This window comes from Mauremys mutica, chromosome 3, assembly GCF_020497125.1.
Source record: "Mauremys mutica isolate MM-2020 ecotype Southern chromosome 3, ASM2049712v1, whole genome shotgun sequence".
NCBI lineage: Eukaryota > Metazoa > Chordata > Testudines > Geoemydidae > Mauremys > Mauremys mutica.
In genome coordinates, this window is record NC_059074.1 from 30,905,126 (window position 1) to 30,928,856 (window position 23,731).

General features: G+C 43.5%; 1 protein-coding gene across 1 annotated transcript in view; it reads left to right on the top strand.

The window, feature by feature from the left end:
- ROCK2 (Rho associated coiled-coil containing protein kinase 2) overlaps positions 1–23,731 on the top strand; it is a 192,553-nt gene that overhangs the window by 89,004 nt on the left and 79,818 nt on the right. Inside the window, exons 2-3 of the mRNA XM_045010437.1 lie at positions 8,898–8,979; positions 11,245–11,345. Coding sequence (XP_044866372.1) covers positions 8,898–8,979; positions 11,245–11,345 — 183 coding nt within the window. The remainder of the gene's footprint in view (positions 1–8,897; positions 8,980–11,244; positions 11,346–23,731) is intronic.

The following is a 23,731-nucleotide window of genomic DNA, read 5'->3' on the forward strand; positions in this document are numbered from 1 at the left end:
ATTGGCAGCTACATGTAAAAGCTGTTTAAATTTTTATGAACAGAATTTGTGGAAAGCTGGGAGAAGAAAGAGCTAATCATTGTACATTTGCCATAATTAAAGCGATACAATTTTACAATCTTCATAAAATATAGGAATTGGTGGGTTGAAGAGAAGGCTCCTTGACATAAGTGTAAAGGTGTGGCCACTCACGAGCGCCTCTTGCTGGCCAGGTGCATGCCTGTTTTTTTGGTGCCCTCTGCTGGCAGTTTCTCTTTTTAGATGGGTTTTCAGTGACTCAGCCCTAAAGCCGAGTCACAAGCAGTCTGTTTGTGAAACAAATGGAAAACAAACCTCTTCCAGGGTAGCATAGTCCAACAAAAGGTTGGCCCCTTCCCGAAGTCCTGAGTCCTGTCTCTGGGCCTGTTTAAGCACTTGCCCCCTTCTTGATTGCCAACCAAAACTTGTCTCCTTGGCCACTCTGCCTGTTGGGGGACCCAGGCCCGCTCATTACTCTGGGTCCCAACCCAAGGACCCTACAACTAGCAGCCACCTGGTGCTTCCTTCACTTTTGTCTATTGCTGCATTGCCTGGGTTGCTTCCCACTCTGTCTCATCAGCTTCTTGGGTCCTCTGCCTGTTCTTCATTTAAGCAGCGTCTCTCCCAGGCCTCCTTGCCTAGAGATTCAGTAATAATCTCTGCCCTCTTCTCTCAGGGTTCTTTCTCACAGGCTCCTTTACTTGGTGAGCTTATAACAAGTTTCTCGCTCTTGTCGGGGTTCTTTCTCCCAGGCCTCTGTGCCTGGAGAGCTTCAGAGTCTACCTCTGCTAAGGCAGGGTTTCTCAGCAGTGTCTGTACCTTCCACTCCTCCTGTGTCCCAGCCAGCTACTGCTCTGTCCAGCTGCTGCAGTTTCCTCAGTCACTCAGGAACAGGGTCCTTCCTTGAGCCTCTTTAGGTCGCGAGGAGGACCCCACTCTACTGCCTTTTTTCTGGGGTGGAGTGTTGTAGGAGCGCAGGGCTGTCTGGAGGACCTGAAAGGGCCTGGTACACCCCATCACCGTAAGACATTGTTAAAATGTCACAATGTGATGTTGATAACTTACATTTAACTGTTATAATTGTGTGGACCTTCTGGTACAGTGTCACTAAAATGTATCATTTGATGCCTTTTTCCCCCCGTATCTATAAATAGGATATAGATTAAACATACTAATCCATTCATTTAAAAAAAAATATAATGCAAAAAGACCTTGCAGTTCGTAAATAGCCAGAAGTAATTTTCAGTTCTCTTCCAACTTGTACAGATTCTGGAGTAGTAGTTTAAAAAAAACCAACAAATTACAGTGACTGTGACAGACTGACAATATCCTGGTTAAACCTTATAGAATTAAGAGAAACTTCTTAAGTTAAACCTTATTGAATAAGGGTTAATATCTTTGGGGGCCCATTGTATTAAAAATTTAATTGTGTATGTGGTGTTATGGAATTAAATGTACCTTCTCTAGTTGGAGAGGGTTGCTAATATACTTTCTCTGTTATCAGCCCTTTGAAGCCAACCCCCAGAGGGGTATGCATATGCTAGTGCAAACTCGATTCTCCAGGAACCAACAGACAAAGAGAGGATTTTTGGATAAATAGCCTGGTTTTAATGTGTCTCAGGGCCTTCTTCCTGATCCAGCAAACGGATAGGACCTCTGGTCCATGGAAGGCCCCAATCCTTAGGGTAGGATGGAAAGACGGGCTACTGAAGCCCCATAAGACTGTGTGCTTGTTCTGAGCTGGAGCTGTGATGAACTTGTGATCACAAAGGAAAATCCTTGGGTGAGGTTTTGAAGGACTGCTTCTGCCAGAGCCCATGGTAGAGTTGGGATGTTCTCTGGTAAGCTTATTAGCATGAGTGTAGGTTCTTTTATTGTTTTTGATATGTTTTCTCTGTCATGCTTTTACCTTAAGGATAAAATAGGCTTGTATACAGGGGCGGCTCCAGGCACCAGCATGCCAAGCGCGTGCTTGGGGTGGCATGCCGCGGGGGGCGCTCTGTCGGTCGCCGGTAGGGCGGCAGGCGACTCCGGTGGACTGCGGGAGGTCCACGAAAGCCACGGGACCAGCAGACGGCGGGACCAACGGACCCTCCGCAGGCACGCCTGCGGGAGGTCCACCAGAGCTGCCTGCCACCCTCCTGGCGACCGGCCGAGTGCCCCCCGGGGCATGCCGCCCTGCTTGGGGCGGAGAAATGTCTAGAGCCGCCCCTGCTTGTATAAGAAGTGCTTTGTGGGTAACTTATAATTGTAGCAATTCAGCCTTTTAATTGTCTCCTGAAGAGAAAGCAAGCAGGTATGCTTGAGCAACCCAGCCTGTCTCTGCTGGGAATAACACAGTGAAGCCAGGGAACAGTGTAGGCTACAAATACCCCAGTCAAATGAGAGTGAGATGCCAATCTCCACGAAGGAGAGGCAATGACTGGGGAGTTGGAAACCTGCGAGTGGGTGCCTTTGGTGGACCACTGAAGGGAAATACAGGTGCAGTTACCGTGAACTGGGACAGTGACAATAAATGGAGAGCAAGTAGGAGATATGGGTCCATACAGGGAGCAGTGGAGTTAGGAGGACTGTTGGTGTTTGGGAAAAGAACCGGTTTTACTGTTGAGTCTATGCAGGTACATATAGTAACTAACATCCCTGATCTGTATCTAAGATAAATTCAGGCTCAATTATGGATCTGTAGTCAACTGAGGGGTTCTGAGGGATGACAAAATCAGATGATGGTTGAGGTTTACAGCATCAGAACCTCCTTATGGAATTGTAGCCCTATTATTTGTATTGTTGGTAGTCCTTAGTAGCCAATCACTGTGGTACACAATTGCAGTTGGAACCCCATTGTGCTGGGTTTTACAAAATGGTAGTGACAGTCCCCCACCTGCACTTAGATCATCAGTTCCACTTCTTAACCTCACCTGTCTCCCTTTCACATTATGCATTCTGAACAGCCTTAAATCTGACTGTGTATTGGTTGTTTTTGTTTTGCTGAGTAGTTTAAGGTGGTTTGTTTTATAAACTACATTGCGGATAGTTCTGTACATGGTTAATGTTGATTCGTATAAGTAAGTGAGTTATTGTGCCAGATTACAAATAGTGTCTGTGAGGTGTTTGTGAGTAATGTTCGGAAAAACTTACGTAAGTGGATTATCTAAATTTTTAGTGAACATACCACATGCTGCCAACTACAGGGGTTCTTGTGCCTTCCTCTTAACCATCTGATGCTGGCCACTATTGGAGATAGAATGCTAGACTGGATGTATTAAGGGTATGATCTGGTATAGCAATTCCTATGATAGTAAATTTATAAAGGTAGAAATTACAGAATTGAAATCTGCATGTTTGTGGTGGTATATTATATATTTATGGTCAGTTAAGGCTTCTCATAAGTTTTTCACAAGGAGACTACATCTAAGAGTATGGCTTCAGTTGTGTCTGCAGTTCCTTCAAAAAATACATCATGGTGTCAGACTTCTGGAAGATAGCGGTGACAGCTTTTAACAGTGTGTTAGGAGCAAGCAAACGGATCAGGAGTTCTCTCCTCTTCCTTTGGGGAAACTGGTGTGACACCCTGGCTCCCCTTTATTCACCACTGTCATATAATTAGGATAGATTTTGTACAAAGTATGTGTTGTGAGGTATCAGTCTAAAAGTCTTGAACTGCTAAACATTAATATCTCATTGGATTGTGTGTGCTGTCATTGTTATGAAGTTTGACCATGTATGTGTTACTGAAACATGTGAAAACACGCACAAGCAGCCTTTCAGGTATAACAGTAAAAAGGCCAAACAATGTTTAATGGCTTATTGAAGAAATGCACACAAGCACAAGGAATTGTGTATGATAGAAACCTCTCAGAGGTAGCACTACACAATGGGAACTGTTTGACCCAGGTCACAGCAAAAGAGCTTTCCAGCAAGTGAGAAGATATAAAAGGGGGAAATGACATCATGATGGTACCTCACTCTCCCTACAACAACAACACCTGGAAACACCTGAGGAACAAAGACTGAACTGGGGGAAGTGATGATCCCAGACTAAAGGGATTTCTAGCCTGTGTATGAAAACCTGGGAAATCCAAGCTGCAAAGGAAAGGCAGCTTGTGCTTTAAGAATCTGCCAACCTATTTGTCACTCAGGGTGAGAATTTGCTAATTCATATCTAACCTATTTAGTATGTTAAACGTAGTTTGTTTCAGAGTGGTAGCCATGATAGTCTGTATTAGCAAAAACAACGAGGAGTCCTTGTGGCATCTTAGAGACTAACAAATTTATTTGGGCACAAACTTTTGTGGGCTAGAACCCCACTTCATCAGATGCATGGAGTAGAAAATACAGGAGCAGGTATAAATACATGAAAAGATGTGAATTGCCTTACCCAGTGTGAGGTTAGTCTAACGAGACAATTCAGTTGACAGCAGGATACCAAGGGAGGAAAAATAACTTTTGAAGTGGTAATGAGAGTGGCCCATTTCAGACAGTTGGCAAGAAGGTGTGAGTAACAGTAGGGGGAAACTAGGTTTAGATTTTGTAATGACCCAACCACTCTGTCTTTATTCAGGCCTAATCTGAAGGTGTCCAGTTTGCAAATTAATTCCAGTTCTGCAGTTTCACGTTGGAGTCTGTTTTTGAAGTTTTTTTGTTGAAGAATTGCCACTTTTAGGTCTGTTATTGAGTGACCAGGGAGATTGAAGTGTTCTCCTACTGGTTTTTTAATGTTATGATTCCTACTATCAGATTTGTGTCCATTTATTCTTTTGCGCAGAGACTGTCCGGTTTGGCAAATGTATGTGGCAGAGGGGCATTGCTGGCACATGATGGCATATATTACATTGATAGATGTGCAGTTGAATGAGCCCCTGATGGGGTGGCTGATGTGATTAGGTCCTATGATGGTGTCCCTTGAATAGATAAGTGGACAGAGTTGGCACCGGGGTTTGTTGCAGCGTTTGTTCCGGGGTTGGTGTTTTTATTGTGTGGTGTGTAGTTGCTGGTGAGTATTTGCTTCAGGTTGTGGGGGCTGTCTGTAAGCGAGGACTGGCCTCTCCCGCAAGGTCTTTGAGAGTGAGTGGTTGTCCTTCAGGATAGGTTGTAGATCTTTGATGATGCACTGGAGAGGTTTTAGTTGAGCGCTGTAGGTGATGGCTAGTGGCGTTCTGTTACTCTCTTTGTTGAGCCTGTCTTATAGTAGGTGACTTCTGGGTACCCTTCTGACTCTGTCAGTCTGTTTCTTCACTTTACCAGATGGGTATTGTAGCTTAATTTCCCCTATGTTCTTTTGACATAGCAGGTCAGTTTTGTACAAACTCCTTTTTCCTTGAAGAAATACCAGTTTGGTAAAATTTTGGAATTTAACAAGTTTGTTGTCAGTACATTTAAACACAAGATAGTGGTTCTGGTGCTGGTATTCTCCAGAGCAGTGGTGGGCGGCGAACTGCTGCCATTGGGAACTGCAGGCGGCCGTGCCTGCAGACGGTCAATATAAACAGTCTCATGGCCCAAAGGTTGCCCACCACTGCTCTGGAGTGTACATAATTTTTTTCATGATAAAGTCATTGCATTATAGTACTAGTATTAGGTGAATTGAAAAATACTATTTTTTTTTATGTTTTACAGTGCAAATATTTGTAATAAAAATAAATATAAAGTGAGCACTGTGCACTTTGTATTCTGTGTTGTAATTGAAATCAATGTATTAGAAAATGTAGAAAACATCCAAAATATTTAAATAAAATGGTATTCTCGTATTTTTTAACAGCACAATTAATCGTACGATTAATTTTTTTAATCACTGGACAGCCCTAATAATCACATTTTCTGGACCAAAAATCTGGCCTAACTCTTGAATTTATGCTAATGAGAAGGAATATGTGTTCTTTTTTATATGTATCTATGTTGTAGCACAAATCTTTCATTATGCTTATCTTGAGGACCATATTGGTTCGACCTTTTGGCTGTTTCCCACCTGATAAGCATTTCCCCTCAGCTCTCCTGCCTGCTTCTGTAGATGGGGGATTTGGATGACCTCTGATTCTTCTGAATACATGAAACTTCCTTTAGCGGTTTCTTTGTTTCTTCATGATTGGACAATTTATGTATTTTGAGAGACAGCCTTTTGAGCTTTGGTTTCTAAGGGTACGTCTACACTACGGGATTATTCCGAATTTACATAAACCGGTTTAACAAAACAGATTGTATAAAATCGAGTGTGCGCGGCCACACTAAACACATTAAATCGGTGGTGTGCGTCCACGGTCCGAGGCTAGCGTCGATTTCTGGAGCATTGCACTGTGGGTAGCTATTCCGTACCTATCCCATAGTTCCCGCAGCCTCCCCTGCCCCTTTGAATTTGAGATCCCAGTGCCCGATGCGGCAAAAATCATTGTCGCGGGTGGTTCTGGTAAATGTCGTCAGTCACTCCTTCCGCTGGGAAAGCAACGGCAGACAAGCATTTCATGCCTTTTTTCCCTGGATTGCCCTGGAAGATGCCATAGCATGGCAATCATGGAGCCTGTTTCGCCTTTTGTGACTGTCACCGTATGTGTACTAGATGCCGCTCACAGAGGCGATTCAGCAGCGCTACACAGCAGCATGTTTTTGCTTTTGCATGATAGCAGAGATGGTTATCAGCCATATTGTACCATCTACCATACCATAAATTGGTAATAAGATGATCGTGGCTACCAGTCCTTTTGCACTGTTCCATTTGCTGCTGTCATAAGTGCCCCTGGCTGCTCTTAGCCAGGGGCGCAAAAGCCAAAATTGGGAATGACCCCCTGAGTCAATCCCTCCTTTTTGGTATCTAAAAATAGAATCAGTCCTGCCTAGAATATGGGCAAGTGTACTAGAGAACCACTGTATCAGAGAACCAGAGAGCACAGCTGCTCTGTGTCAGATCCTGCAGAAATTATGAGCTGTATTCTATTCACAGGGGGTGCTCCTGCAACAACCCCACCTGAACGTTGATTCCGTTCTTCCCTCAGCCTTCCTGGGGTACCGTAGCATTGTCCCCCCACTTGTGTGATGAAGTAATAAAGAATGCAGGAATAAGACACAGTGACTTGTTAGTGAGATATGAGTGGAAGGCAGCCTCCAGCTGCTATGATAGTCCAGACAGGACAGTAAGGAGTGTGTAGGAGAGGAGCCCAGCATCCCTCTGCTAGTTCAGGGGCAATTGAATCTTTTCTTTACACATGAAGGGTGGGGGCTGATGGAGCTCAGCCCCCTGTTGCTATGATGACGATGGTTATCAGCCATACTGTACCATCTACCAGGAAAAATTAGGACCAGGCGCCCTTGATCGACCTAACAGATGCTAGTCAGCATGGTTACCAGTCCTTTTGCACTGCCCCATGTGCCAATAGGCTGATGATGAGGATGGATACCAGTCGTATTGTACCATCAGCCATCCATAGCGTGGGGGGAGCAAGGATGTTGGTGTTGAGTGCTGCACCATCGCGTCTATCTGCAGCATTCAGTAAAGATAGGGTGACATGTAAAAGAGTCAAGAGAGGATTGTTTTCCCTTTCACTTCTGGGGGTGGGTGGGGGGGTGCGTAAATTGCCTAGCTATGCCCTGACCCACCGCGGACACTGTTTTTGACCCTAGAAGCATTTCGAGCTCAGCCAAGAATGCAAATGCTTTTCAGAGACTTCAGGAACTGTGGGATAGCTTGAGTCCTCCAGTCCATGAGCGTCCATTTGATTCTTTGGCTTTCCGTTACGCTTGTCACGCAGCAGTGCGCTGAGTCCCTGCTATGGCATCTGTCTGGAGATATTTAAAAAATGATTTTGAATTTCGTCTTCTGTAACGGAGTGCTGATAGAACAGATTTGCCTGCCCTTACAGCGATCATGTCCGCATCGTCCATGCGGGAGCTCTTTCTTTATTTTGATTTTTAACTGCATCACCACCCTTGCTGATCGGAGCGCCACGCTGGGCAAACGGGAAATATTCAAAAGTTCGCGGGGCTTTTCCTGTCTACCTGGCCACTGCATCCGAGTTCAGATTGCTGTCCAGAGCGGTCAGTGGTGCACTGTGGGATACCGCCCGGAGGCCAATACCGTCGATCTGCGGCCACACTAACCCCAATCCGATATGGTAATACCGATATTAGCGCTACTCCTCTCGTTAGGGAGGAGTACAGAAACCGGTTTAAAGAGCCCTTTATACCGATATAAAGGGCCTCTTAGTGTGGATGGGTGTGGCGTTAAATCGGTTTTACGCTCCTAAAACCGGTTTAAACGCGTAGTGTAGACCAGGCTTACGAGGAGGAATCCAGTTAATATGGTTTATTTAGAGGATAAATTTTTCATTTTTCCTTCTCTGAAGATGTCATTGGACTAGATTCTCAATCACCTGTCCTACTTCCCGTCTGTGTTGATAAGGGAAAGTAATATTTTCAACAACTAAACTTTTTTTAATAGCCTCTTTCTGTTCTATAAATATTCTTTGGACTTCTATTATACTTCGATTTTGGGGATCTCTTTGCTTCCCATTCATAAAAGTTACTGAAACAGAGGCATACTGTACAGAGGCATTGGCAATTGATATCAGAATGAGGATTGCCTTACTGTGCCTCAAAGAACGAAAACGTTTTAAGATGTAGGGAAGTTCTGGCTTGTCTTGTCCTAGGGAGTCCGGATTCAAGATCAGAAATCCAGTGAAATGGTATCTTCAGTGAGGGAGAATTCTAAAACACATGCTGCTGCCTTGTACCTGTGCAATCCTTTTGTGTTCATTAAGATAACTATTTGCATAATGGAATTGTAGTCTGTGCTTGAGTAATATAGAACCATACTTATTACAATAGTTTTAAGACAGAGGTTAATTTTGAAATTCTAGAAGCATGTTTACAATTAAGTTATTTTTATTTCTTTACAGGATGGCCTGAATTCTTTGGTCCTTGATCTGGATTTTCCAGCACTGAGGAAAAACAAGAACATAGATAATTTCTTAAATAGATGTAAGTTGCACTTAACCATGTTTGTTGTCATGATTGCACTATAACAGTCTTGGAAGCTGAATGTGAAGAAATACTATACATTACTTATGTGCACTTTGCTAATCACCACAAAACAGAGCCTGCACTCTAAAAACAGCATTCCCAGATACTTGAGAGCACATTGCTGTTGTGATGTTTCATTACTAAAATTTAATTACTCTTACAAATGTATTGCAAAGTATTTATTAGTATACTGATCAATACTAAAATATTATCAATAATTAAAACAATACTAGTCAAATGAGTATTTTTATGATCCATTATCCTTACTTTATTTTATCTTTTGCTTAAGTACCAATTTCAAAATTCAGTAATTCACAAGTCTTGCAGTTGTTAGTGAGGTTCTATTGTAATCTGCAGAAAATAAGTATGTAATTACTCAAAATGGCATACACTGTCATGTAAATTTTTAATAAAACTATACTTTTAATTCAGAAAAGTCCTTCTACCACATCTTAAATGGATTTTAAAGTATGGTCGTTTAGTTGCAATGTTTGTTTTAGGTGCATATTTGCCATGTAAATAACAAATTTAATACGACTCTGTTAAGCCATGTCAAAACATAGCTGTTGTCTATGCAAGGAAAATTTTCCCCAAAATTCAGTCTTGTTTTAAAACCAATTGGAGCTGCTGTATAGACAAAGCTGTGCTAGCTGATGCAGTTTTTATAACTAGCTTAGTTAAAACTGATTTCTAAACTAGAACTCAAGCTTGTTTGGTGGTGGGGGAGGGAATTTGCAACTAATCAGGGGATACCCACTCCTTTCAAATGTTAAAGTGTCCTGTAAAAGCATGCATAAGCCAGGGAATAAAAGGAGGAACCATAACTCCGGTCTGGGGAGCAAAAATTCCTTTGGTTATCTGTCCCTTAAGGGTAGTATGGTCTAATGGTCTGCCTACCCCATTATGTGGCCTGGCCCTTTAAGAGATTGAAAGATCTGATTATATATACAAGGATCTGGGAGACACTTGGAGAGAGGAAGCAGTCCTGGGGGTAAGAAGCATTCAGGAGGAAATCACATTACTGTTTCTTTAAGGACTTATGGCTCGGAGCTTTGCATAGAGGGTGGAGCAAGGCTCCCCTCTCACACAACCAATTAAGAATGACCTGGGAGAAAGGGACTAGCATAAAGGTGGCCTCCTCTCTCACGGCAGAACAGATGCCAGGAGATACTAGCAATGAAAGGCTGGCTTGCGGAGCAACATGAATGCTAATTAAGAAAAAGGGACTAGCTGGGGCAGAAGCTGGTAAAGGCCCCCCAGTTGCCTAATATAGAACTCATTTCCAGAGAGGAGACCTGAGAGCTCCTAGAAAAATCTGACTAACAGAACCCAGCTCCATGGAGGAGAGCTGGGGAGACTCCTGGGTAGGGAGAAAGTAGTACAGCCCCATTCTAAAAAGAAGAGCTGGGGATTCCTGCTTAAGGAAGGACGGGAAAGGGGCAACCCCAAGAAAGAACCACAAAGGGTTCCTGGACCAGAGACTGTTCTCTGGTCCTGTTGTGAAAGAAACATATTCAGTAGTATGCTTAACCACTTGATGGCTATTGAACCTCACAGGTACATCCTAGCAGATTGTACCTGCTATGCTGCTGAATGTGCTAGATACCTCTACCTCAATATAACGCTGTCCTCGGGAGCTAAAAAATCTTACCGCATTATAGGTGAAACCGCGTTATATTGAACTTGCTTTGATCCACCGGAGTGCACAGCTGCCCCCCCCCCGCCCCGAGTACTGCTTTACCGCGTTATATCCAAATTAGTGTTATATTAGGTCGCATTATATCGAGGTAGAGGTGTACTTTAATATTCCACCCTTATCAAAAAATGTTAGTGGATGGTGGCAGCACAGCAGGTGGCAAAGGAGTGAAAGTTTGAAAGGTTTAAGATTGTCATATTGGGTCTTTAACTGCAAAAATGTTTCTGGAGGCTTGAAAAGTGTATGTTTTTAAGGCATTAGGTAAAATACAACTGAAATCAGAATAGTACTAATTTTCACAGATAAACAGTTGAATTATCATCTCTTACGAAGAAATACAAAAAGACTGCAATTATGGCTTTTAATTCTGAGCAAATGGTTTAAAGACAATGTAGAAGTTAGTTGAAAATTTTAACATTTGTTTTTAAATGGCTTGTTTTTATTGTCTGGATGACAAATATTACCAGAGCTATTCGCACACTGCTACAGATCTGTCTTTATGACATCATTCTTTAAACTTGTTTTAGATGAGAAAATTGTGGAAAAAATTCGAGCTTTACAAATGAAAGCTGAAGACTATGATGTTGTTAAGGTGATTGGAAGAGGTGCTTTTGGAGAAGTACAGTTGGTAAGAATGTCTACTCATCATCTGATTACTACTTGTCAGCTAGATTTATTGCACCAACTAGATACTCTGTTAGTGCCACACTTTTAATAGAAAGTATGCACATTTTCAAACATGGATATAGTTTTTTTAATTCTTTGCTTGTTGTAATTTAGTATCAAATTCCTTGTTAAATATAAACTTTGTGGCATAAAGAAATCCAAGGGAATTCAATGTTCACAATATATCCTTAACACTCTTTCTTGTGCTGAAGCTTAGTAGTGTACTGAAGATCATAAAATGAGACCTCTAAAATAGTTAACCATAATTGTGCGTTGCAAGGGAAAGAATTGAAAAGCTGTTTCCCTTACCTAGGGCAGCTTCAAAGTATTTAGCTTGTGCCAAGTATGTTTTTTCTTGGCCACAAATGGTAACTATCGTGTAATAGTATCAGGAAACCTCCTTTGTTGGTAAACTGTCAATAGTGCAACAAGAAGGCTTTCCCCACAGTTCTCTCTTGCTCTTGGTACGTGGGACAACAGTTTTATAATGCATTCAATTAATATTATTTACATACACGGTTTTTAGTCCAAATTTCTATTATTAATTTTTGTTTCCAATTTAAAAATCCAAATAGTTTGTTTTCAAGGTATATTACCCAATGTAAATACCTATTTAGGAATTTACGTAAAGATTAGATTACAGAACACTCCATCTGCTGATTTGGGTCATCGATAGTTTCCTTTGCAATTGATTTTGATGTGGCCAAGGCTGCCAAGTGCAGTTGTAGGATAAATCAACAATTTTAAAATTAAAAGTAGGTGTGTGTGGGTGTGTGTGTGTGTCTGTGTGTAAAATATATATAAAATACCTACTTTAAATTTTATACATATGTTTTCACAGACTTCTCATTTTAAAAATTTGTTGTAAATATAATAGATGTAGGAACAGCTGGGATCTGTGTTGAAAGTGCCTATACATTTCACAGCTTTGTGATAGTTGTTTTTTTTTTCCTATGAAGAAGAGGGGAAAAAAAGAATGTTTGCTCTTTGCCAAGAAGCATTGCTGTAAGTAGTTACAAAATAACACTTCAAGAAAGGATGTAGAAATACTTAGAGAAGCTGCAATGAAATTAGACACTTACAGTCCATTTATAAATGCTAGCAGTTCCCAAGGCTGGTGAAATAATAAAAACAGAGCCAAGAAAACTATCCAGAGTATTTTAACAAACAGAATGTTGAAGAAAAAACAGGGCACACACATAAGGTTCGTGACAACTTTTGTTATTTGTATTGCTGGTTTCCCCTGCAGCAAGCTGGGTTAATTTTCAAAGAGAAATATTGTAGATTGATATGTCTTGACCAGTAAATACACATTTGGCCTGGTTAAAATAATTAGAAAAAGTTTTCATCCCCTATCTCTATACTTAGTAATACATGTATTGCTGTCTTAATTAGATACTGGATTCCTCATTAAAATTATTGTAACTAAAAAAAATTGTGTCGCAGTTTAAATAGAATAAAGTTTTTTGGATAATGTCTTACATGCAGAATATGCCAAAAATGCTTTCCAAAGTGAAATAATAGTTTGGAAGATAAATGGGAGAGAGAAAATAGCAACTGTAACAACATTTGTATGACTCCTGGGTAAGGCTAAGATTTTGTCACGGATATTTTTAGTAAAAGTCATGGACAGGTCACGGGCAAAACAGAAAAATTCACGGAGCCAGTGACCTGTCTCTAACTTTTACTAAAAATATCCATGACAAAATGGGGATCTGCGGATCCCCACACTACTTCAAGCAGGGCAGCTGCAGGGACTAGGAGCTGCCTCTAGCAGCTGGGGGCTGCGGGGTACCCTTGTTGCCTGCAGCTCTGGGCATCCCCTGCTGCCCGCAGGGGCTGGGAGCTCACCCATGGGGGCCAGGAGCTTGGGTTCCTCTGCAGCAGCCCAGAACTGTTTGCCACCTCTTGTGGTCAGGAGCTCGGGGGTTCCCTGCCACCTCTGGCGGCCGGGAGCTCAGGGGTTCTCTTGCTGCCACCCGCTGGGAACTTGGGGTTCCTCTGCACGATGCCCCTGGTGGCAGGGAGATGGGGGTTGCTTGCTGCCCCAGCGGGCAGCAAGGGGACCTTGCAGCTCCTGCCCACTGCAAGCTGAAGTAATGGAGGCTGCTGGAAGTCATGGATTCCGTGACTTCCAGGACCTCTGTGACTAAATTGCAGCCTTACTAATGGGTAACTTGCAAGTTTGGACGTGATTCATGTGAGCAGTGTGGAAAAAGCAATGATTTTTTGGCCAGGTCATCCCTATGTGACAATGTGAGAGTGCAGCTCTTACACACTCTACCTCTAGGTGAGCTCTGCTTGGATTCAGCAGAGTTAACGGAGAGCCCACAAAATATAGGCATTGCAGGGATGACTATCATCAGATCTTTAAAGATGCACTATAGGTATTGAGTAATCTGTCTGCGCTCAGTGGTAGAAGGAGAGAAACTACATCTTAAGGCCCACTTGACAGAAGAGGAGCTGCTGCAAATAATTTTATAAGGAGGAAACTCTCCCAGTAGGCCTCCATTCAGTCTGTCTTCCACTACCGATTCCCATATCAAGTGTTATTTTGCAATACTTCTAATAGAGATCTTTTTGTTTTGCTTGACCGTAGAAACGGGAAGTGCTTAGGAGAGGTGCTGTAGATATGTACTTGGTTCATGGGCTAGCAGAGAAAGCCAGAGTGCAAATGGGCTAGTGTGGAGTACAGTCCTTCCTCCATCAGACAGGAGGAAGAGGGAAATGAATGTTATAATCTGTGTTAATATTCATATGTTCAGATAAAAATACATGTATTTTTGACCACATATGGTTTCAGCAAACGCACCAGAAGAAGGCCTAAAATAATTGTTTGAAGGTGAAGGGAGGGAATTTTGACACACTCAGATTTACATAGATCTTTTTATAATTTCATTCTAAGTTAAAATAATACATCTCAAGTCATTATTTTTAAATTATATAATTTAGACTTTGTATTTGCTCTACTATAAGGGTGTTTATAAACTGCCAAAAAGTCTATGAATGCTATATATCTAATTTTTTAAAAATCACTCAATTTTGTAGTTATTAGCCTTGTATAATCTATAAAAACCATAATGTTCTGTGCTCCTATTGCTGAATCTAGAATAGCAATGAACTGAAAAATACTATTCGTGGCTCTGTGCTAACATTAGTCATGATGAGGGCATACATAGACATTTTGACTTCAGAAGATTCAATACAAGTTGAAATTGTTGAACTCTAAGCCCCATCACTTTCTGTTGCATTCAGAATATTATCATAAGTCTTTTCAAACAGTCATGGATGATGATTTGCAATAATTAAAACGTGTAGTTCAGTTTACAACCAAGATAGGAATTTGCTTTGGCAGGCTCTAAAAACAGAGGGCACCATAATAACATAAGAATGGCCACATTAGGTCAGACCAGTGGTTCATCTAGTCTAGTATCTTGTCTTGTGTCAGTAGCCTATGCCAGATGCTTCAGAGGGAATGAACAGAGCAGGGCATTTTATCCAGTGATCCGTTCCGTCATCCAGTCCCAGCGTTTAGCAGTCAGAGGTTTAGGGACACCCAGAACATGGGGTTGCATCCCTGAGCATCTTTGCTAATAGCCATTGATGGACCTGTCCTCCATGAACTTACCTAATTCTTTTTTTGAACTCAGTTATACTTTTGGCCTTCACAACATCTCTTGGCAATGAGTTTCACAGGTTTTCTGTGAGTTGTGTGAAGAATTACGTTTGTTTGTTTTTAAACTTGTTGCCTATTAATTTCATTGGGTGACTTCTGATTCTTGTATTATGTGAAAGGGTAAACACTTCTTTATTCACTGTCTCCACATCATTCTGGATTTTGTAGATCTCTATCTCATTCCCCCTCTGCCATCTCTTTTCCAAGTTGAATAGTGAGAGTGTTTTTAATTTCTCCACCATGAGTAAAATAAGATTGAAGATCTGAATTAAATCAACAAAAGCCAAAACATTTACATTTTCTCTGAACAGTGCATACCGTTCTGCATCATAAATATTTCTGTACTAAAGCAAGCCAAAAAGATGGCACATTAACCTGTCTAGCAGAAGGGTCATCCTGCAGTGAAAGCCAATTCCCCCCAAATTTGCAGCTCCTATGTGAAAGCTCCCCAAGAAAGGAGAGCTAATGGGGATTAGTTTCCCCAATTTCCATGTTCTGCCTACTCAGCTGGGGACAACACATTTTGTGGCATTTAGTCTTGTGCATAGATTAACAAATACCCTTCTCCTGTACTCAGATGTCAGCCCTTCAGAGTGAGCCCAGAGCCAATTGGTCTCCGTCTCTGACTTTGGTGGAAAAACAATTTTCTGATACTCCAAAAGTAATAAAACTCCACTCTTGGATTCTAGCTTTGGGTGTAGAGAGACCAATAGCTGATGAGCAAGCTCAGAATGTAGAAGTCAGATGATGGGAGGGTGAATAGGATGCATGTATCTTCAACTGCCAGGTTTTTTTATTACGCATTGAGTGAGGAGTAGTGACTGTATTGTATGTTTAGATTATGGCCAATAGTTTATACGAAGGAGGGTAATGTGTATTCAGTATGTGTTTTGCATATTGTTTTCTCTTGGGGGAACATCTTATTGATTGAAATTCAAATATAAGTGGTTTCCTGTGTTTCTTTTCTTGTGCCTTATCACAAAGTACTGGATTATGGTCCAGCAATATTGCTGACTGGTATAATCCTTTACCGTAAGAGCTCCCTGCGTACACAGTAGGGAAAGGCCTACCCCTAGTTGCAGAGTATGTTAAGTCCATTTACCATACCTTCGGGTAGTCAGTGTCTCTGGATAGCAGATCTGTTTTATACAATTTCACTGTTAAATCTCTGCAGTCTTATGGAGTTCCTGAAGACCACACTGGTCAAGATGTGTGTAAATGGGCTACCACTTAATTGTTATCATTAAACATGTAGTGCATTGTCTATAGCATCTGCTCTGCCTGCTGGCAGGGTGCATCCTTCAATGCTAGCCTAGATAAAAGGAGCAGATGTGTCTTTTGTCTCTACGAGCTGAAACATCCTCCATTAGGAGACTAACTCTGGCTCCATCTTTGTAGCAGCTTTAACTAAGTTTACCTCTTTATTGCATCAGCAGCACATCTTGTGATATTTTAGGTAGGGTGACCAGATGTCCCGATTTTATAGGGACAGTCTCAATTTTCGGGTCTTTTTCTTATATAGGCTCCTATTACCCCTCACCACCATCCCGATTTTTTACATTTGCTGTCTGGTCACCCTAATTTTAGGTTACTTTCAAAACCTTTCTGCACCCTAGGATTTTAAGTTTATCTCTCCATGACAAGACTTGGCACCATTATCAGTACTAGATTTGATGCAAGGAGAAAGCTATTTAGAACAGCTGCAACATTTCCTCAATATGCAGATTGCCTTTTGATATAGTGATTGGGAGGGTCTTCAGTGCACCTCTTATGTGGTGGCAGAATGTGTCTTGGGGAGACTTGTCTTTTAAAACACCATTAATTTGTTTTACATTTCATTAATGAAGCAGGGACCAGGCTATAGAGTAATTGTGATGCTTTAAGAAAGCATACATGAATCAAACTAGCTTTAGTGCATGGTGGCAACATGAAGGAAATTTGACAGCTTTTTGATATAAGTTTCCTTTCAACTTTGGCATCTCATTTCAGTGCAGTTGGATGCAGTTTACAGCATAAGACAATTTCACGGGTGCCTAGACAAACGTTAGCACCGCAGTGAACATACATATATACATGCTCACACATACACACTGCTTTGATTAAATGGCTTGATAATTCTTCATCTTAGATGCCTGTAAATTAGTTGCTTCACTGATGGCCATATTGATACTACAAGAAAGATCTCCCCTAGGTCCTTTCACACATGTGGCCTGCTCAGGACACAGCAAATCTATGGATATGTCATTGCCACAGTTATTCATTGTCTTGAGGTACTTCTGTTCCTCAGTGCTGACCAAGATAATGGATGTATTCTGCAGTTTTCTCAGGAAATGTTTTTAGCCACCTGATAATTTGACACCCCCAGCCCAGTCAGTGACACAGATTCTTGTCTCCATTGGCACTGCTTTGCACTCCACATATGCTACGTAGGATTTGGTTTCTGCCTGTAACTGGCCAGTGGAGAATTTCTCTAGTGGCAGGAAACTTTCCTTTGGCATAAAGTCAGCTGTGCATGCCACACCAACCGCAGAACTGCTACTCTGATTCCCCAGTAGTGAGTGATCGCTTAGGCCTTGTCTACACTACAGGACTATTTCGAATCTACTTAATTCGAATTTGTGGATTCGACCTTATGAAGTCGAATTTGTGTATCCATACTAAATACACTAATTCGAACTTCTGAGTCCACATTCACGGGGCCGGCGTCGACTTTCGAAGCGGTGCACTGTGGGAAGCTATCCCACAGTTCCCGCAGTCCCCGCTGCCCATTTGAATTCTGGGATTTCCCCCCAATGCATGCTGGGGGAAAAAATGTGTCGAGGGTGGTTTTGGGTAACTGTCGTCATTGAACCGTCAATCACGCCCTCACTCCCTCCCTCCCTGAAAGCGCCTGCGGGCAATCTGTTCGTGCACTTTTCTGGTCAGTGAAAGCGTGGACGCCACAGCACTGCAAGCATGGAGCCCGCTGCGATCCTCGCCGTTTTCTCCTCCTCACACTTTATCGTCCACCTCTTCCACATTCAGCTGCTGAGAAATTGGGCTACTTTTCAATGGTTCTGCAAGCACTGGGGGACCATAGGGGACGTTTTACCAACATGAACGTCGGATGGCCGGGCAAGGTTCCTGATGCATGTGTTCTCAGGAACTGTGGGCTGCTCAGACGCCTGCTGGAAGGTAGTTTCTTCCCGTACCACGAAATAACTGTTGTGGATGTGCATTTGCCTATAGTGATCCTCGGTGACCCAGCCTGCCCGCTAATGCACTTGCTCATGAAGCCCTATACAGGCGCCTGGGACAGCGACAAGGAACTCTTCAAATACCAGCGAGCAGCGAGCAGCGTGACCTGTGACTGTTCAGTTTCTTTACAGAGAAGCTGAACCTGCCCCTGTTTCTTTACCCAGTTACTGTTGACTCTCCTCTTCGGTTAAATACCCCGTTCTCCCCGTTTCCTCCACTTCCAAGACACGTGTAAAAATAAAATACATGTCACACTGTTACTGAGGAGAGGTTTCTTTATTCATGACTTTTCGTTAAAGGGTCGAAACTGGAACGCAGACTGCGGTGGGTAGGGTGTGCGCTGATGTAAAGACCGCCTCTAAACTTAAGGAATGACAGGCTCCTGCTCCTACAGCGGTCCGCATTGCCGGACTGCTTGTTTCAACGGAGCCTGCCATCCCTCCTTTTTGGGATTCTGTGTGCGGGCGGCTATGTGGCCTTGTGGCGGAGGAGGACGGATACAGATTCCTCTGCTGCGTGACTCAGCGGTCCACAACAAGGACCGCTGTATAAGATCTGTACCCGACCTCCCCTGCTAAAAAGTCACATCCCCACCGCCCACACAGAACCTGGAAACCACCTCCCATACCGACCACGGTGCCTGCTGACTGCACTGTGTGTGTTACCCGCTGCTGATCCGGCCCCCGTGTCTGTACCCTGCGAAAGGTGCCTGTCCTATGCAATTAGCAACGCACTTCCCCACGCACCCCATTCAAACACAGTCTTCAGTGAGGAAACATGACGGAAACAGTACTTAACAGCAAAGTATTTTTATTACTTAAGTACACAGTTATGGGATGGGACTGGGATTGGGACTTGTTTGAGTCCGGAAGGGAAGGACTTATGCAAACGTAGGGTATGAGAGCTTTTGGTTACTTGAGCACTCTGCTGGGGTGCAGTGACAGTATTCATGGCCCAGGGCGGGCATCCTCCTGGTTATTTAGGGTGAGGGGGGTATGTGACTTTGTGGCGGGGGAGGGCGGTTGCAGAGATACTGCCGGGGGCTCTGTCCTGCAGCGGACCTGCAGAACATACACAAGTCGCCGGAGCGTGTCCGTTTGCTCCCTCAGTAGTACAAGCATTGCTTGAGTCGCCTGCTTGTGTTCCTCACGCCACCTCTCCTCCCATTCGCTGTGTGAGCGCTGGTACAGAGAGACTTTCTCCCTCCACTGCCTCTGCTGGTCCGCCTCGGCTAGGTAGCAGCCCACACATTCATCGAAAATCGTGTCCCTTGTCTTTTTCTTTCGCCGCCTAATCTTCGCCAGCCTCTGCGAGGTGGATGCTGTGGAAGGTCTGGAGACAGTGGAAGCTGTGAGATGGGAAACAGTTAGTTAATTCCTTGCAATGATACTTTTTTGCGAACAATTAACTGAGTCTAGGCTGTCTCTGTGAATTTTTTGTTGAGACCCCTGTGCCTGCTGTTGCACAAATCATTTGCGCGGTGGATTCTGGGTAAATGTCGCCAGTCATTCCTTCCTCCGGGAAAGCAAGGGCAGACAATCATTTCGATCACGTTTTCCATGAAATGCCCTGGCACACGCCATAGCGTGGCAACAATGGACCCTATTTTGCCTTTTGTGTATGTCACCGTATGTGTACTGTATGCCGCTGATAGAGGCGGACCAGCAGCGCTACACAGCAGCATGCTTATGCTTTTGCATGACAGCAGCGATGGTTACCAGGCATACTGCACCGTCTACCATACCATGAACTGGTAAGAAGACGGTAATAAGATGGTCATGGTTACCTGTCCTTTTGCACTGCGCCATTTGGTGCTGTCATAAGTGCCCCTGGTCGATCAGCCAGGGGCGCAAAAGCAAAATTTGGGAATGACTCCCCGAGTCAATCCCTCCTTTTTGGGTATCTAAAAATAGAATCAGTCCTGCCTAGATTATGTGCAAGTGTACTAGAGAACCACTGTATCATACAACCAGAGACCACAGCTGCTCTCTGTCCAATCCTGCATAAATTTTGAGCTGAACGCTATTCACAGGGTGTGCTCCTGAAACAACCCCAGCTGTTCATTCCGTTCTTCCCCCAGCCTTCCTGGGTTCCAGTACCATTGTCCCCCCACTTGTGTGATGAAGTAATATAGAATGCATATAGACACAGGTAGTCGTTTGTGAGAAATGAGTGGAAGGAAGCCTCCAGCTGCAATGATAGTCCAGAGATGACATTAAGGGGTGTGGAGGAGGGAGCCACTCATCCCTCTGCTAGTCCAGGGGCAATTGAATCTTTTCTTTACAATGAAGGGTGGGGGCTGATGGATCTCAGCCCCCTGTTGCAATGATGAGGACGGTTACCAGCCATACTGCACCATCTACCATGAAAAATTAGCAACAGGCGGCCTTGACCGACCGGTCCCAAGCAAGTTGGTACGGTTGTCATGGTTACCAGCCCTTTTGCACTGCCCCATGTGCCAATAGGCTGATGATGAGGATGGATTTCCATCGTTTTGTACCATCAGCCATCCATAGCGTGGGGGGAGCAAGGATGTTGGTGTTGAGTGCTGCACCATCGCGTCTATCTGCAGCATTCAGTACAGATACGGTGACATGTAAAAGAGTCAACAGAGGATTGTTTTCCCTTTAACTTCTGGGGGTCGGGGGGGTGCGTAAATTGCCGAGCTATGCCCCGTCCCACCGCGGACACTGTGTTTGACCCTAGAAGCATTTGGAGATCAGCCAAGAATGCAAATGCTTTTCGGAGACAGCAGGAACTGTGGGATATCTTGCGTCCTCGTTCCCCCCTCCCTCCATGAGCATCCATTTGATTCTTTGGCTTTCCGTTACGCTCGTCACGCAGCTGCGTGCTGAGTCTGTGCTATGCCGTCTGTCCGTTTATTTATTAAAAATACTTTGGACCAGGCGTAACGTAACATTTCTTCCCCTACTTAGATGCAGGAGTCTCCGAGCGAGATCACCATGAGGACAGGCACTGAAGGAGATAGAGAGCGCATGCTGCGTGAAATCTAGCACGAACCACGGACCTATGCAGCCGTGCTCTGGGAGGCAGTGCTCCCTGAATACCGCATGAAAGCCTCGCGCGGAAAAGTGTGCTATCACGGAGCACCCAATAAGGCAGCTCTCCCCAGGAACCTCCTGCTGATGCTTATCGATTAACGGCAGGAGAGCTTCGTGGCGTTCTCCCAGGAGGATTTCTGTTCTATCACCATATATACAGAGACCTCCTTTTCACACACTTCAGATTCCTGTTATATTAAGAATAAAAGTTAACATGGTTAAAGCACTTACCGACTGCTCCTACCCCTGATTCAGGATCCGGGTTCCTGGCCGGGGAGGGTTGGTAGGGGATCTCCGTGAGGGTGATGAAGAGATCCTGGCTGTCGGGGAAACCAGCGTTGTAAGCGCTGTCGCCTGCCTCGTCCTCCACAAACCCTTCCTCATCTTCCCCGTCCGTGAACATCGTCGAGGAACTGTCCGTCGACACTGTCCCATCATCAGAGTCCATGGTCACTGGTGGGGCAGTGGTGGCAGGCTCCGTAGCGTCCGTTGGCCGCTTTGATTTTTTGGTAGCCTTGTCTGGGGTCCTTGATTTTCACGCGGCGCTGCGTTGCATGACGGCTGTATCCTCAGTCTGTATCATGGCTTTGGAGACCTTCTCGTAGGTCTTTGCATTCCGTTCGTTGGAGCGCAGCTCCGAAAGCACAGACTCCTCGCCCCACACACCGATCAGATCCAAGAGTTCCCGGTCAGTCTATGCCGGGTCCCTCTTTCTATTCAGAGATTACATGAACTCCTCTGCTGGAGAGCTCTGCATTGCTGCCGGTGCTGCGGAGCTCGCCCCGATGTGCAACCAGAACGTCAGATTCAAACCGCCCAGACAGGAAAATGAATTCAAATTTTCGCGGGTCATTTCCTGTGTGGCTGGGCAGAGAATCCAAGCTCGGGCTGCTGTCCAGAGCGTCAACAGAGTGGTGCAGTGTGGGATAGCTCCCGGAGCTACTAAGTTCGATTTCCATCCACACCTAGCCTAATTCGAACTAGCCATGTCGAATTTAGCGTTACTCCACCTGCCGGGGTGGAGTACCAAATTCGAACTAAAGAGCCCTCTAGTTCGAATTAAATGGCTTCCTGGTGTGGACGGTTGAGCGGTTAGTTCGAATTAACGCTGCTAAATTCGAATTAAAGTCCTAGTGTAGACCAGGCCTTAGGGATCATAAACTGGTGGCATGACTTAGGGCTGACCCTAGGAAGCTTTGTCCCAGTTCCTTTGATGAGTAGGTTTTTCTCTGAGGGCCTCTGTGCCAATATTTCTTCTGCAATTGAGCAAAAGGATTTATGGAAGCTCTGGTGTATGTAATACAGCTTTCAGTGCATTCAGCAGTTCTATGCATGATGTTGATATTTGGAATGGGAAAAGAATTAGTTCTCCAAGTAATCTTATGTGAGGACATTTCTTTAATGCCTTAAATTGTATATACTTCAGAGGTATTGCAGCATATGGGTAATTTCTTTAAATCTACCGTTCCCATGGGCTAACCATCTAGAAAATTGTTGCCTAGTAACAGGCTGTTTAAGAGGCTGATCCCTAAAATGTGCATACCTGTCTAGGCAGCACAAAGCTCATGTATTCAAGAACATAGTGTATACATACCTAATGATGTTTCTAGACATGTTTTGGCTGCTTTCCAGAGTGTCTTGTGTCTTGATTATTTTTCTGCTCAGAATGAGGTGGTTGTTTGAGGTTTCCATGGTTACAGACGAGGCAAGAGGCTGTGCACATTTTAAAGACTTTATTATGAGATCAATAGGACCATAAGATATATGCTGTTATGCAAATCGATGCATCCTTAAAATAAACAATGTTTAATTTCATAACTTAATTGGTCACTAGCTGATCAATAGTTTTCTAGTTGATTTTACTAAATAGTCTGTCCTGGAATACACCAATCAAATCTCTAACCTTCTGATACTGGTTTTACCAATTTAGGTTATTTACTATGTAAAAGAAAGCTGAATCCCTTTTGTAAAACCAAAAAGGGAGATGCATGCATATATCTAAGATGCAATACATTTGTATTCTGTATGATTCAGATATCTGTTTTAGTCATCAAAAGAAGCTTTAGGAGAATTCAGACATCTGTCCTTTGAATATTTGTTTCACTTCAATACTATATTGTGTCATAATGTCTGAATCCATCCCTTTAAGAACACTAAAAGCCTTTAGTGGGTCCTTAAAGTGCCAGTTAGTCTCTTTTATGTCACAGGGATTATCAGATATCTCCACAGGTTGTGTGTCCAAACTCTGCCTACTGTAGAGTTTTCCAGAACTATTCCAGATTTTGTGATACAAGTTCTCATTTAGACTGTAATTCAAGTTTTAGACCATTTATTCAGTTTGAACCTTAATGGATTGAGGAACTGATTAGGAGC